General features: G+C 43.3%; 3 protein-coding genes across 3 annotated transcripts; 2 read left to right on the top strand and 1 right to left on the bottom strand.

Annotated features, from left to right (window-relative positions):
- Nucleotides 1–1563: 1563 nt before the first annotated feature.
- Nucleotides 1564–2238, bottom strand: LOC130712586 (uncharacterized). Its single transcript, XM_057562413.1, has one exon. It carries the CDS (start codon nt 2236–2238, stop codon nt 1564–1566), a length of 675 nt encoding a protein of 224 aa, XP_057418396.1.
- Nucleotides 2239–10260: 8022 nt separating this feature from the next.
- LOC130715704 (uncharacterized) lies at nt 10261–11866 on the top strand. The gene is made up of 2 exons (XM_057565824.1): nt 10261–10364; nt 11127–11866. Exon 2 carries the CDS (start codon nt 11127–11129, stop codon nt 11685–11687), a length of 561 nt encoding a protein of 186 aa, XP_057421807.1. The 5' UTR covers nt 10261–10364; the 3' UTR covers nt 11688–11866.
- A 434-nt stretch (nt 11867–12300) lies between these two features.
- Nucleotides 12301–16043, top strand: LOC130712587 (uncharacterized). The gene is made up of 3 exons (XM_057562414.1): nt 12301–13393; nt 13724–14787; nt 15855–16043. The coding sequence occupies exons 1-3, from the start codon at nt 12301–12303 to the stop codon at nt 16041–16043; spliced, it is 2346 nt and encodes a 781-aa protein (XP_057418397.1).
- The last annotated feature ends 389 nt before the right edge of the window (nt 16044–16432 follow it).

Raw genomic sequence — 16432 nt, forward strand, 5'->3', positions numbered from 1 at the left:
AGTTCTGTCCAAATGGCTCTGTTCTTTCCCCCTTGCCTTCTTGGCGTTAGAGAATTCTTAAGTTTGCCCCTGGGCTCACCACCCCTTTTACCTTTCGCACGCTCGATTCCTTGCTCATCAGAGCTGGTGTCCTGAACTGCGGAAGTTCCCAAAATTCCATATCTTTCGGGCTCCAGCTGAAGAGGTCAAAATTTTCCTCTACCAACTTTTCCAAACGCTGTTCCTGTTCAGACGTGAGCCCGGGCTCAATTGCCAACACTCCTCTACTGAATTTGTACCTTTCTAGATCGTCGACTATTCCCGCCCAGCGCTCCTCTGCCATAATGTCTGTGAACAGTCCCCTTCTTCCTGTTCCCTCAACCTCTTTTACCTGCCTTTGATTCTTCCGTTGTCTCTTTACCTTTTCACCGGCAGTCTCTCCCATCCTGCGCTCCTGTTTACCCCTCTTGTTCTGGTTTCCGTCCTGAATCTCAATTTCATGACACCGATGTCCCTCGCCAGCTCCTTTTTTGCCGTACATGCTGAGGCAGTTGTTGTAACATTCTCTGGCTCGCCTTTGGTCGACTGCAATCTTTCCCACTCGTCCGCACATCAGCGGATACTTGACCGCCAGATGGGCCGTGGAGATTACCGCACAAAGGCGGTTAAGTGTATTCCTTCCTATAATGACGTTGTATGAAGCTACGACCTGTCTCACGAGGTATCTCACACGAAGGAGCTTGGCATTCTCATCGATCCCAAAGATTGTGTCCAAATCTATATATCCCCGCACCCAAACTTGCTCGCCTGAAAACCCCACCAGAGTTCCTGTATAAGGCATTAAATCTTTATCCGTTAATCCCAGCTGATCGAATGCATCTCCATAGATGATATCAGCAGAGTTGCCTTGGTCCAGAAGGACTCGGCGGACATTGAAACTGTTGATCCTGATCATGACGACTATACGGTTATCCTTGTGCGTTTTAACCCCCTCAAAGTCTGCCGTTGAAATTACTATGTCGGGATGCTGGAACCCAAAAGGAGTCTCGTATTGTTGCACCGGCGTCACCGCCCTAGCGTGTCTTCACCTTGCTGAGGCTGTTACACCACCCCCGCCGAAACCACCTGCAATTGTATTTATCGTGCCAATCGGTGGCTCAAGATCCTTATTAAAGGTTTCCTCTGCTCCTTTCTTTCGTGCGGACAGTGTCTCATTTTTGTCAGTCTTCGGCGTGTGGCGACGATCTTCCCGCCGGCGATCGTCTTGCTGGCGAGACCCCTTGTACCTATTTCCCTGCTGTCGCTCTCCGTTCCAGCGATCGCCGCGTTCATTCAGCTGCGACTGCCCCGCTCGGATGAGTCTCTCGATCTCATTCTTCAGAGTAAAGCAATCCCCCGTGTCATGTCCTGCTGAGCGGGGATATTCACACCACTTGGTCTTGTCTGTCGTTGTCCGCGGCGGGTCAGTCCCTCTTTCGCCCTCTTTTTAACTGCGTGTGTCGCCTTAACTTCACGCAGCAGCTCTGTCAGGTGGGCGTTCAAGCTTTTTCCTGCCTCCTCTCGGCGATGGGGTTCAGCCTGATGCTAGGGCCGGCGCCGCTCAAAATTTTCCTTTTTGGGATACAAAGATTCCCTCGGTGCTCTTTCCCCTGTTTGAACCTTCCTGTCCCTTCTTCTGCTTCCTTCTACTTTCTCCTTGCTCGGCTTATCTTCTGGTGACACATCCCTCTGGTCGCCATCCTTCTTTATCTTCGCGCGTCTCCGCTTAAAAGCGTCATCCTCTTCGTCGAGTATGTACGTGTTCGCCCGGGCTCGCACCTCCGCCATTGACTTGGCTGGCTTTCGGCTCAATTTACTATTCAGCTTCTCTGGCTGCAATTCGTTTTTAAAGGCGCGGGCACATGCATTTGGCTCGGATTCCTCTATCTTCATTGATGCAGCGCTGAACCGCTTCACGTACTGTTTCAAAGTCTCGCCCTTAGATTGACGCACGTTGTACAAATCTTCAATCGTCACCTGCTTAGTTTTGCTCGCCGAGAACTGGACAAGGAATTTGGATGAGAAGTCGCGAAACTTCCTGATGGATCCTCGTGGTAGAGTCGTGAACCACGCCATTGCTGTGCCTTTGAACGTGGCTGGAAACATCCTACACTTGACCGCATCAGAAGCGGCGCTGATCACCATCTTTGTGTTGAAATACAGCAGGTGCTCCTTGGGATCAGCCTTTCCACTGTAGGTCTCCAGCACTATATTCTTCATATTGTCTGGAATGGCAACTTCCCTTACCGCGCTGAAAACGGTTCAAACTCAGCCACAGCCTTTGCTTCGCGCTCTCCCTCATCTTGCTGCTCAAAATCGATAATACTCTAGCTGCTCTTGAAGATACTCGTTTCGTTGTCGTATATCATCAATACTACTAATCACACGTCTCCTATCTTGGCTGGAGATCGGTGCCTGAGGTGCCTAAGTCTCTCCTCCTGACGCTGTGGGTGACCTCTGCCGCTCTGGCGAGGACGGCGGTGAGGGCAACAGAGGCGTCGGAGAAGGAGGAGGTGGAGGCGGAGCAGCAGGAGTCACCTGATCCGTCTCCTCACGTTGCACCTGCGCACGTCGCGGCCTGCCTCTGACACGGCGTGACGGTGAAACATGCCGATGTCCAGGATCTTCATCACGTCGTCTGCGACGTGTTTCCATCGGAATTGGAGAATTTCTTCGGAAAAACTCGGAAACGGAAGAAACTATACGGAAAATCAAGGAATCCTCTTCTGGATCACAATCTACGAAAAACTCGAGAACAATTGCTTAGAAGAACAAGCTTCACTCCAATGAATCGTTATCCACGTAGTCCGGGAATAGAAATCTACTGTTCCCCACAGACGGCGCCAAATGTTCCGTGCTGGAACATAGAGAGGAAAGGTAGTACCCAATGTGTGAGGAGAATGATGTGAATGCTTAGAGAGAGAATCTCTAACCGCTTAGAGAGAGAGAATATAACTGAATTTCAATGATATTATTTCTCAAATGAGCTAAGAGTCCCTTACAATTGGTATTCCCCTCCTATTTATAGAGGTGGAGTTGGGCTTTGGCGCCCTTAGTCTGTCCAAATGGGCCAGTTGGGCCTCGGGAAGGGAGGCCCAAGGCCATGACGCGTCCCACGCCCAAAGTTGAGTCTCCTGGGCGAGGGACCCTGGGGTCTCGCCCAGTCCAGGATCAGTCGAGGTTTTTTTTTGCATCGGTGACCTATGGACATGGGTCAATGGTGCAAGTCTCAGCTTTTTCAAGAGTGCATGTGTTTGGTTGTTTTGGCGGATTGGAAATAGGTCTCAATTGATGATCATTGGATTTTTGTCCAGTATATTTCTGAACCAAATCCTTGAACTCCTCCTTGTTTACTTCAAGCATTGGATACTTTCTTTTATTCTTCGTAGTTTTATTCACGCCTAGATCATAATTATTGCTGTTTTTTGAGCTCTCCATTTCTTCAAAAATTCCCAAAGTAGAATAAAGACTCTAGAAATTCCCACGAGGATACTGCACACAGATCTTCAAAATGTAAAAATAAAAGTAGGAACCAAAAATTTACTTACACCCAAAACTCTGAGATTCGCACAAGTTCTATAGAAAATGAGACTTTGTAGAACAACAGGAAGCATTAGATGAAGGGAAGACACAAAAGAATAAAGGAAAATGATGTAGAAAGAAGCAAATGGTGATGATTTTATAGTATATCGTCATCAATAAAAAATGGAAGATGGAAAGTTAAATGGAAGTTCGTAATAAATGGGTTAAAGTAAACATGACGTCTCCATAGTGAATAGACCAATGGTTTAGCGGTTACCAAGAAAAATATTTAATATACTTTATCATATATTTACAATTTTTTATAGAATATAATACATATAATATGTGTATTTTTAAATAGAATGTTTTTTTTCTCCTCCAAAAGTTTGACCCGACTTTTTTTATTTGAATGATACTTGGCAGTTTCTAACTATTTACTTTAAAATATATTTTTATATTGAGTTTTTTTAAGTGAATTATTATTTTAAATTTTTTAGTTGAAATATATTTTTTTAAACTTACAAAAACAATTTTCACCGATTAAAATTTTTATTAATAAATTTATATATTTTTTTAAAGTTAAAATAAAAAGTATAATTATTCATTTGAAAATATAAATATTTACTAATGTTTATTAATAAACGTTTAAAAATTGTAAACATAAAACTTGTTGTAACACCCGGACTTTTGGGGTCACAATAGTAACTGGACAGGTCTTGCCAAGTAAGGAATTGGCGAGACCTTAAGGTTAGCTCAACATGGAATAGGCGAGTATGCGGAAGTTGTACAATTATCCAGATAGGCTTAGTTAGGCGTATGAGTTAGTATCAAGGCCCAAAAGAGTATGGACGAGGCCCAAATGTAATAGACTAGGGTAAATGTAATAGCCCCACTTAAAAGGCTAAGACTTCATTGAATAAACAGGTTCTCATTTCTTCATACGTTTATTGTGCTTACGACTCAGAACCCTAGGACCATAAACCCTTAATCGGAGAGAGGCTCTTGGTCTTGTAAGAACACTTTTGAAGGTATGAAAAACACTAAAAATGGGGGATTTGAATAGGGTTTTGCAAGAAAAATGTTTCCTTTTTAAGTTTCACGTAAAACACTCGGTAGCAAAGAATGAAAGGAGCAATTGATAGAGAAAAGCACACAAGGATTTTACTCTGGTTCACTTGAACAAATCCTCAAGCTACGTCCAGTCCACCCGTTAAGGTGATTTCTTCCTTCGTTGAATGAAGGCAATCCACTAATCAAAGGTTGTTACCACTGCACTAGCACAACTTGCTCAGTGACTAACGCACCTAAGAACTAGCAACCGCTAAGACACTCATGTCTTAGTCTTCTCAAGGATCCTGACCTAACCGGTCCCTTAAGGAATACAAACAGTATAACCAAAGGTTTGTGTTTACAAAGAGTGCTAAGGTATTCGCTTGAGAGTTGAGTGTATGCAGGAATCCTCTAAGGTTCTCACTCTCGAGAATTCCTTTTGGATGTAGAAACTCCTTCTTCACATTGTGTTCAAGTTTGAACCATTGTTGCTTAAATTATGCGCTTCGATGATTCAGTTCACGAGAAAATTTGATTTTGGCACGACTCACAATTTATTAAATAAAATTTTATGAAATAATTTTATTATTATTACTACAATAATACATAAATTGCTTGAACGTTGTTTGTTTGGTTGTATTTTATGAATTGGTTGTTGTTGATTGACTAACTGTTGCCGGAGTTATGAAAATGTTCAATGGCATAATGTGTGGAAATTACTGTAAGATCAAGTTTTGATCTAGTAGTACAACTCTATGTTTTGATGATTACAAGTTAACCTTTTGATATGAACAATTGTGGTACTCTAACGTGTTTTTCTGAGTGTGCTATTTGCAGGCTCTGACCTCAACTCAATCTCACACAAATCAGAAGCACTGTGTATAAAGAGCTACCCAAGCAACGCTTTCGCATTCACCATGTTCAGTATGAACAGTGGAAAAGCTTCAGAAGTTCTGAAGTTATACAAACTCTGATGTGGACTCAGTCACTAGAAGTTCTGAAGATCCAGAAAGTCTGATAACCAAGAAACACTGAAGGCTCAGATGTTCTGATGGTGTAGAAGACTCTGAAGATCCAGAAGCTGAATAGTGGAAACTCTGATGTCCAGAAGCAAGAAACTCTGAAGGCCATGTTCTTCCCTCTGAGTTCAGAATCAGAAGATACAATGGTCAGAGGATCTGTGCTTTCCCTCTGACTCTGATCAACCGGCTTCACAAGTTCCAATATGAAGCATTCCCCTGATCAGAAGTCTCCTAGGTTTAAAGGTCGCGTCGCTATCCAAGTACAAAAGCTACTGTACCTTCCTGACGACCTACCTAACGTTCTCAGCCACAGCAGAAGCTGGATTTTCCAGAACTGCCCTCCAACGGTAGCATTTCCCATGCATCGCTCAACCCTAATCCTTGGAGTATATAAAGAGGCTGAAGACTGAAAGAAACGGCTAGAAGAAGAAGCATTCACATACGCAAGACATATTCAAAATCTTCTAAGTTTTCTTTCATCTGAAATTCATTGAGTTTACTATTAGCTTTTTAGAAGCAAATCTCTTGTAAACAATTCCTTGATAAACAGTTTGTTTAGTTCCTTTAGGAGATCAAGGTTGATCGGATCCTAGAGAAGACTAAGAGAGTGAATCTTAGTGTGAGCTAAGTCAGTGTAATTGTTAGTCACTTGTAGGTTTCAAGTGCAGTTGTAACTCTTACCTGATTAGTGGATTGCCTTCATTCTAAGAAGGAAGAAATCACCTTAACGGGTGGACTGGAGTAGCTTGAGTGATTTATCAAGTGAACCAGGATAAAATCCTTGTGTGCTTTTCTATCTCTTATCTTTAGCACTTAAGTTCTCGAAAGATTTGTCAAAATCTTTAAGGTGGAAGTTTTATACTGAAAACGTTATTCAAACCCCCCCCCCCTTTCTACCGTTTTTCATACCTTCAATTGGTATCAGAGCGCAAGTTCTGATTACCACACCTAACAGTGTTCAGTGATCCGGGCCGGTGTGAAAAACAATGGCTGCCACCACCAGTGAAACTCAAAGAGATGGTTACAATGCAAAGCCTCCTATGTTCGACGGTCAAAGGTTCGAATATTGGAAAGATAGACTGGAAAGTTTCTTTCTGGGTTTCGATGCAGATCTCTGGGATATTATTGTGGATGGCTACGAGCGTCCAGTTGATGCAGATGGCAAGAAGATCCCAAGGTCAGAGATGACTGCAGATCAAAAGAAGCTGTACTCACAACATCACAAAGCAAGAGCAATTCTTCTAAGTGCTATTTCCTATGAAGAGTACCAGAAGATTACAGATCGTGAGTTTGCAAAAGGCATTTTCGAATCTCTGAAGATGTCTCATGAAGGAAACAAGAAAGTCAAAGAATCAAAGGCATTGTCTTTGATCCAAAAGTATGAATCCTTCATCATGGAGCCAAATGAGTCCATTGAAGAAATGTTCTCCAGATTTCAGTTGCTTGTAGCTGGCATACGACCTCTCAACAAGAGCTACACAACAAAAGATCATGTCATAAGGGTCATCAGGTGTCTTCCTGAAAGTTGGATGCCTTTGGTGACTTCAATAGAGCTCACGAGAGACGTTGAGAATATGAGTTTAGAATAACTCATCAGCATTTTGAAATGCCATGAGCTGAAGCGCTCAGAGATGCAAGATCTGAGGAAAAAGTCCATAGCCTTGAAATCCAAATCTGAAAAGGCTAAGGTTGAGAAGTCAAAAGCTCTTCAAGCTGAAGAAGAGGAATCTGAAGAAGCGCCAGAAGATTCTGATGAAGATGAGCTGACTCTGATCTCCAAGAGACTCAACCGCATCTGGAAGCACAGGCAGAGCAAGTTCAAAGGCTCTGGAAAGGCAAAAGGAAAGTATGAGTCCTCAGGCCAGAAGAAGTCTTCAATCAAGGAAGTCACATGCTTTGAGTGCAAAGAATCTGGGCACTACAAAAGTGATTGTCCAAAGTTGAAGAAGGACAAGAAGCCAAAGAAGCACTTCAAGACGAAGAAGAGTCTGATGGTGACATTTGATGAATCAGAGTCAGAGGATGTTGACTCTGATGGTGAAGTCCAAGGACTCATGGCGATTATCAAAGACAAGGAAGCAGAGTCAAAGAGAGTTGTTGACTCTGACTCAGAATCAGAAGGAGATCCTAACTCAGACGATGAAAATGAGGTATTCGCTTCTTTCTCTACCTCTGAACTGAAACATGCATTGTCTGATATTATGGATAAGTATAACTCCTTATTGTCTAAGCATAAGAAGCTGAAAAAGAACTTATCTGCTGTTTCCAAGACTCCTTCTGAACATGAGAAAATTATTTCTGATTTGAAAAATGATAATCATGCTTTGATCAATTCTAACTCTGTGCTTAAGAACCAGATTGCTAAGTTAGAAGAAATTGTTGCCTGTGATGCCTCTGATTGTAGAAATGAATCTAAGTATGAAAAGTCTTTTCAAAGATTCCTAGCTAAAAGCGTGGATAGAAGCTTAATGGCTTCAATGATCTATGGCGTAAGCAGAAATGGAATGCATGGCATTGGCTATTCTAAACCAATTAGAAATGAGCCCTCTGTGTCTAAAGCTAAATCCTTGTATGAATGCTTTGTTCCCTCTGGTACCATATTGCCTGATCCTGTACCTGCTAAAGTTGCTAAAAACCCTCTTAAAAAGGGATCTTTCTCTATGACTAAATATCATGCAAATATTCCTTTAAAATATCATGTTGAGACACCCAAGGTGATCAGAACCTCTGGGGTAACTAACAAGAGAGGACCCAGAAAGTGGGTACCTAAGGACAAGATTATCTATGTTGCAGATATCCTTGATAGCTCCACTGAAACACCAATCATGGTATCTGGACAGTGGATGCTCGCGTCACATGACGGGAGAAAGGCGTATGTTCCGAGAGCTGAAACTTAAGCCTGGAGGCGAAGTTGGCTTTGGAGGAAATGAAAAGGGTAAAACTGTTGGTACTGGTACTATTTGTGTAGATAGTAGTCCATGCATTGATAATGTGTTATTGGTAGACGGCTTAACACATAACTTATTGTCTATAAGTCAATTAGCTGACAAGGGTTATGATGTTATATTCAATCAAAAGTCCTGCCGGGCTGTAAGTCAGATCGATGGCTCTGTTCTGTTTAACAGCAAGAGGAAGAACAACATTTATAAGATCAGATTATCTGAGTTGGAGGCTCAGAATGTGAAGTGCCTTCTGTCTGTTAATGAAGAGCAGTGGGTATGGCATAGACGGTTAGGGCATGCCAGTATGAGAAAGATTTCTCAGCTGAGCAAGCTAAACCTTGTCAGGGGCTTACCCAATCTGAAGTTCGCTTCAGACGCTCTTTGTGAAGCATGTCAGAAAGGAAAATTCACAAAAGTCCCTTTCAAGGCAAAGAATGTTGTCTCAACCTCAAGGCCGTTGGAACTTCTGCATATCGACCTTTTTGGACCAGTGAAAACTGAGTCTATAGGTGGCAAGAGATATGGGATGGTTATCGTTGATGACTATAGCCGCTGGACATGGGTAAAGTTTCTAACCCGCAAGGATGAGTCTCATGCTGTGTTCTCTACCTTCATTGCTCAAGTGCAAAATGTAAGACCCGGGGATTTATTTATGTTTTGTATTATTGAAGAATAATATAAAGTACGATGTTTTATTTTCAGTAAGGAGAAAATACTGATTAATTGTTACTATAACGCTTGTATAGTAATTTATTACGTAATTAATTATTACGTAAAGCGCGAGTAGTCGATATGCATGCATGCACATGCATAATTTTGGGTAGTGCATAAAATATGCAAAAAGGGAATTTTCGAGACTCATATCTATTATATTGGAGGAGGAGTTTTATTTATTTATTAAATAAATATAAAGTGTTATGGGAATTTATTTAAATCAGATTTTTATTTTGAATTAATTTATTTTGAGAAGATAGGATTTGAAAATTGGAGATATACTTTTTTTTTATGTTGGCCGAAAATTTGGTTTAAAAGGGCAAATATATTGGAGATATTTTATAATGAAATAAATGCTTTGGGTCATCTTTATTTTAAAAAATAAAAATAATAAATTCAGATTTTATTTAAACTAATATGGAAGGTTTTTAATTTTTGAAAATTGGTTAAGGAGAGAGAGAGTGGCCGAAAACTCTAGTTGCTAGGGTTTAGGGCTTTATTTTGAAATTTAAACCAATTTTCCTTGATTTGAGGGTTTAATTGAAGAGAAAATCAGAAAAATATCCTAACTACCTAGATGAGGGGGGCGGCCAAGGCATCTTGGAGGGGATCTTGGGATATTTTGATTTTTCTTGGTGATTAAGTAATTAATTTGAATTAAAGTTTATTAAAATTATATTTTAACCCTGGGCTTGGGCTGAAAATAAGGGTTTTATTGTATTTTCACCTCCACACCCTCCACTATAAATAGGAGTCTCTAGTGCAGGGAAAATCACAACTCAGAGCTCTCCAAATTTTTGTGAGTCTCTATCTCTCCCTCTCCAGAGTTCTTCTTGACCTCTATAGGAAATAATTCCTATAGTAACTAAGCTCTGCTTCCTTCGGGAAGTAGTGAACTCAAGTATTTTTTCTTCTTGTTTACAAGAAGAAGATGAAATATTGTTTGGTTTTAGGGGATGGGGTCCGAATATTTGAAGGGGGGAAATGATGCTCCTTTTTCCTTCAAATTCTAACCCTAGTTTGTTGGTCCGTGCAGGTTCGCGCACGGAAAGGTTAGATCGAACGTACTCGATCTCGCGTGGAAAGCGTAGCCAAGGTGAGGGCACTTCCGTCTAGAGAAGTCTTACTGCTTTCCTGCATGTGAAGTTGTATGCGAGTGTGGTTGATAACATGCTTAGTATTAGTATTCAATATTATGCTAAGTGATGATATGATGTATGATTTATTACTAAGTTAATATGATAAATTCTTAGTATGCTATAGAACTAGTTAGTTGATGTATGCTAGTTCAAGTATGCCTTATTTGCTAAGTGAAATTATGCATGATGTTATTTAATTTCAATAACATGAGATAAAATGCCTGTCTATTTACTTGAAGTAGTAACATGAGACTAGGATTTTATGATGTTTACTCGCATGCAAGTAAATTATGATTAGTGGAACATAGGTCTGGTTAGGACTATGAACCATGAGAACAGTGGTTCCGTTAGAGACAAAACGGATAACTTGCACGCGAGGGTGAATGCGGTTTGAACCGTGATGTTATGACTTGTGGGTGTCTGACCCATGGTGTGCTGTGGTCGTTCCAAGGAACGCCATGATGTTGTGAGCTTTGCTCATGGTGTTGTTCGTCTGCTGGACGAATGGTGTTGGATCCAAGGTGAAAGGTGGTTGTGTGAAAAGTGAGGACGCATAGACTAAGTGAAACTTAGGCTATGTGATTAACCTTTTAGTTATGTTCTGTTGATTAATGATGATATTATATTGTCTATAACATGCTAGAGACTAGAGATATTTGAGAGTCAGAAGTTGACCCTCTCTATTTGCTATTTGTCGTTTGGGCGCTTAACGCCAACAGATGGTGATCCGGAAGGAGCTAGTGGATCAGGACTGGGAGATTTATCTCCATAGTTTTGATGAGGACACGGCCTGGGGTGTCGACTACCGCCAGGAGAAGAACGTGTACGTCGGCGGCGCGACCATCTTCAAAAGAGACCAAGCTGGGCAGATTGTTGAGACTCAGCCTATCAGAGGGAAGATTCGGTTTCCTCACGCACCCTTCCGTTTTGGACTCCCCTTAGGGATGGATTTTCTCAGCGGTTCGGAGTCGGACCCTAGTGAGGGGCCAGGCTACGAGTCAGGCGAGGGGAGCGAGCCTTCAGTGACTTCCGAGTACCGGAATCCGACAGAGGGACTTTTGGTGCCGAAGGAGGAGCCGGTGAGCCCCATTGCACCACCCGAGCAAGAGCTGAATCAGGGACTCATGGATCCCGTACCATTAGGGTTTGGGTGGAGCTTGGAGGCATTGAGGCAGTGGAACCTGGACATGAAAGTTGAGCTTCCGAAGCCAGGAGAGGAGACGCCGGAGCCTTCCAACATGTGGGCCAGAGAAGATGCAGACTGCAACGAGTGGCCTTGATTGGGTTGAGAGCGCTGTTTTATTTTTGGAGCTTTTATTTTACTTTGAAGTACTTGTAGTTGATTTTCAAATGTAAACAATTTTGTCAGATTACTAGGGTGGTTTTGTTTACACACATGGGTGTGGCCACCGTACATTATTTCAGTTATTGGATTTATATCAATCGTTCGTTTTCCTTACTCGCACGTTTGTTTATTTGATTTATATTTAACGCTGAGAACTTTCGTAATAATTGGATCTTTGTCATTTAATGAAGATTAATAAATGGACGGCGAAAATTCTTTGTGAAAATCATGATTTTTGGTTTTTCGTGACGTCCGAGAAATCGGGGCGTTACATTGTGGTATCAGAGCTCCGGTTGAGAAACCAGAGCACTAAGGGTTTTGGGCTTACGAGTTTCCGAACTCGTGGTGTTTTGTTTGATAAATGTGTTTTCAAAACTTCGCGGTGAGATTGGGTAGACTTGTTTGCTAAGATGTTTGAAGTGTGATCTTATTTGGAGTGGAGTATCAATGCCATGATGCTTTGGTTGAAAGTTTTTACTGTTAGATGATCTCTCTGACTGAGGAACTGACGTTTGGTTGTGGTTTTATCAACAAGCAGGTTTGACATCATGCCTCCTAGACAGGACCCAACTAACGCTCAGCTCGCTCAGGCCATGGCTCAATTGGCCCAAGTGGTGACTCAGCAGGCCAATGCTAGTGTTACGATGGCCGCTGCCCAAGCACAGAGAGAGGCTGAAGAACATGCCAGAAGGGCGCAGAGGTTGGAACGGGAGCTGAACCAGGATCAGGTCAGGATGAGAACTGATTTCAATCGGCAGAACCCGCCAAAGTTTGAAGGGGAAGTTGAACCCGAGAAAGCGGATCTTTGGATCCAAGAGCTGGAAAAGATTTTTGAAGCTTTGCACACAACTGATGGAGAGAAGGTGAATCTCGCTACCTTCATGCTGAAAGGGGATGCAGAGTACTGGTGGAGGAGCACCAGGCTGTTGATGACGACTAACCAGGTGGCTATTACCTGGGATTCATTCAAAACAGCTTTTATGAACAAGTACTTTCCAGAGACTGCAAGAGATGATATGGAGAACCGTTTCCTCAGACTGAAACAAGGAAGCATGACTGTTGGGGAATATGCAGCCAAGCTGGAGAGTCTGTCGAAGTACTTTCGCTTCTTCCGAGAACAAGTTGATGAAGGGTATCTCTGCAACCGTTTCATGATTGGTTTGAGGGATGAAATTGAGGAGTCCGTCAGACCTTTGGGAGTCAGAGTCTTTCAACAACTGGTTGAGAAGTCTCGCGAGGTTGAGGTCATGAAGAATCGTCGAGGGAACCGACAGGAAAGTGGAGGGCCAATCAGGTCTGGTCAGAAACAAGCTGGGAAGACTGAAAAGGGTAGGGCTGGTCAGAAGAAGCCTTATCAGAATGCAACTGGTAGGACATCATCTACCAAAGTCGGAGCAAATACTCCGAGAGAAGATGTTACTTGTTTCAAGTGTAATGAGAAAGGGCACTATGCCAATGAATGTGGGAAAGAGATTACTTGCTGGAAGTGCCAGAAGACGGGGCACATCTCGACAAATTGTCCTGATGCGCCAAAAGCTGAACCTGTGTTGAATACGGCAAGGGGGAGACGTCCAGTTGCTAAGGGACGTGTCTTTGCTGTTACTGGCAAGCAAGCTGAGGGTGTTGAAGATCTTATTCAGGGTACGTGTACTATTGCTGGTATCTCCTTGATGGTTTTGTTTGATTCGGGTGCTACGCACTCGTTTATATCTGATGAGTGTGCGAAGAAAATAGGGTTGCTAACCTCAGAGTTACTTTTCGATATGGTGGTGACAACCCCTGCTGCCGATCGCTTAGTTACTCGCACGGCATGCTTGAAATGTCCGTTGGTTTACGAGGATCGGAAGTTCCTTGCAAACCTTATATGTTTAGGGCTTAAAGAGCTCGATGTGATTCTGGGGATGGACTGGTTGGCGCAATATCATGTTCTTTTGGATTGTGCTAACAAGGCCGTGGTATTTCCGGATTCAGGCGTTACGGATTATTTGAATTCGTACCATTTGAAGAAGGGTTCACCGGCGTTCGTGAACTCTATCGTGGCGGAAGCAAGAAACGATAGTGATGTACGGAACATCTCGATAGTGCAAGACTATGTGGATGTTTTTCCGGAGGATGTGCCCGGATTGCCACCAGTAAGGGAGACGGAGTTCTCCATTGACATCATGCCCGGCACGGGACCGATATCGATGGCGCCGTATCGGATGGCACCAGCGGAATTGATGGAATTGGCAAAACAGTTGGATGATCTCTCTTCAAAGGGATTTATTCGACCGAGTGTGTCTCCTTGGGGAGCGCCAGTGTTGTTGGTAAAGAAGAAGGACGGGAGGTCCAGGTTGTGTGTAGATTACCGACAACTAAACAAGGTGACAGTGAAGAATCGTTATCCGATGCCTCGGATAGACGACTTGATGGACCAACTTCGGGGAGCAGTTGTTTTCTCGAAGATTGATCTGAAATCAGGGTATCACCAGATTCGGGTGAAGGAGGCTGACATTCAGAAGACGGCATTCAGAACTCGATATGGACATTATGAATATCTCGTGATGCCATTTGGAGTTACTAATGCACCCGCAGTTTTTATGGACTACATGAACCGTGTGTTCAGGCCATTCTTGGACAAGTTCGTGGTGGTGTTCATAGACGATATTCTAATTTACTCGAAGAGTAAGGAGGAACATGAGGAGCATTTACGTCAAGTGCTAGAGGTGTTGCGGAAGAAGGAACTCTATGCTAATGGAGGAAAGTGTGAGTTCTGGATGGAGGAAGTGAAGTTCCTTGGTCATGTCATATCTAGAAAAGGTGTGGCAGTGGACCCCAGCAAAATTGAATCAGTTTTGGCATGGGAACAACCGAAGACAGCAAGTGATATCAGAAGTTTTGTTGGGCTTGCTGGCTACTATCGGCGTTTCGTGAAGGATTACGCCAAGTTGACTGCACCGTTGACTCATTTGACAAAGAAGGATCAACCGTTTGCGTGGACGGAGAAGTGTGAGGCTAGCTTCCAAGAAATGAAGAAGCGGTTGACCACCGCACCTGTACTAGCTTTGCCAAAGGAGGGAGAACCATACGACGTGTACTGTGATGCGTCGCATAATGGTTTGGGTTGTGTGATGATGCAAGAGAAGAGGGTGATTGCTTATGCTTCGCGACAGTTGAAAGTCCATGAGAAGAATTACCCTACGCATGATTTGGAGTTGGCTGCTATAGTGTATGCTCTCAAGATCTGGAGACATTACTTGTATGGCAGTACGTTCACGATCTATAGTGATCACAAGAGTTTGAAGTACTTGTTTGATCAGAAGGATCTGAACATGAGGCAGAGACGGTGGATGGAGTTTCTGCAAGACTATGAGTTCTCATTACAGTATCATCCGGGGAAGACCAATGTTGTAGCTGATGCTCTGAGTCGAAAGGCTATACATGTATCCTCGTTGATGGTCAAGGAGTTAGAATTGTTGGAGGCTTTCCGTGATCTGAGTTTGAATGTTGAACTCGCACCGGGGAAGCTGAGCTTTGGAATGGTGACGGTGTCTAGTGGACTCTTGGATGAGATAAAGTCGAAACAAGAGACCGATGAAGGGTTGATTGAATGGCGCAAGCTTGTGGCACAAGGAAAAGCGTCTGAGTTCGCTATTGGGAACGACAATATTCTGCGTTGTAAGGGACGAGTTTGTGTACCCAATGATGCAGTAATGAGGAAGCTGATCTTGGATGAAGGTCACAAAAGCAGATTGAGTATTCATCCGGGGATGAATAAGATGTATCAGGACTTGAAACTTCATTTCTGGTGGCCTGGGATGAAGAAACAAGTAGCTGAGTATGTGTCGACATGTTTGACGTGTCAGAAGGCGAAGGTGGAACATCAGAAACCAGCAGGAAAGCTGCAGTCATTGGATGTCCCGGAGTGGAAATGGGATAGCATTTCCATGGACTTCGTGACGGCGTTGCCGCTTACACGAAGGAAGTTCGATGCAATTTGGGTTGTAGTTGATCGATTGACGAAGACTGCTCACTTCGTGCCAATCAATCTGAACTACAAGGTAGAGAGGTTGGCGGAGATATACATTGCTGAGATTGTACGCTTGCACGGTGTGCCATCTAGCATTGTGTCGGACAGAGACCCGAGGTTTACCTCGCGTTTCTGGGAAGCTTTGCAGCGGGCTTTGGGAACCAGGTTGAAATTGAGTTCCGCTTATCATCCACAGACGGATGGGCAAACCGAGAGGACCATCCAATCCTTGGAGGATTTGCTAAGATCTTGTGTGCTGGATCACAAAGGCAGCTGGGATGAGATGTTGCCATTGATCGAGTTCACTTACAACAACAGCTTTCATGCAAGCATAGGGATGGCCCCTTATGAAGCGTTGTATGGTCGGAGGTGCCGTACACCCTTGTGCTGGCATCAAGATGGGGAGAACTTGGTTGTTGGACCTGAATTAGTTCAGAAAACCACAGAAGAGGTGAAGCGAATCCAAGAGAAGATGAGGGTTTCGCAGAGTCGTCAGAAAAGTTATGCTGACAATCGCAGGAAGGAGTTGGAGTTTCAAGCTGGAGATCATGTCTTCTTGCGGGTTACCCCGATGACAGGAGTCGGAAGGGCGATCAAGTCAAAGAAGCTTACTCCAAAGTTTATCGGACCGTACCAGATTACGGAGCGTGTTGGACCCGTGGCGTATAGGA

The sequence above is a fragment of the Lotus japonicus genome, chromosome 4 (assembly GCF_012489685.1).
Source record: "Lotus japonicus ecotype B-129 chromosome 4, LjGifu_v1.2".
NCBI lineage: Eukaryota > Viridiplantae > Streptophyta > Magnoliopsida > Fabales > Fabaceae > Lotus > Lotus japonicus.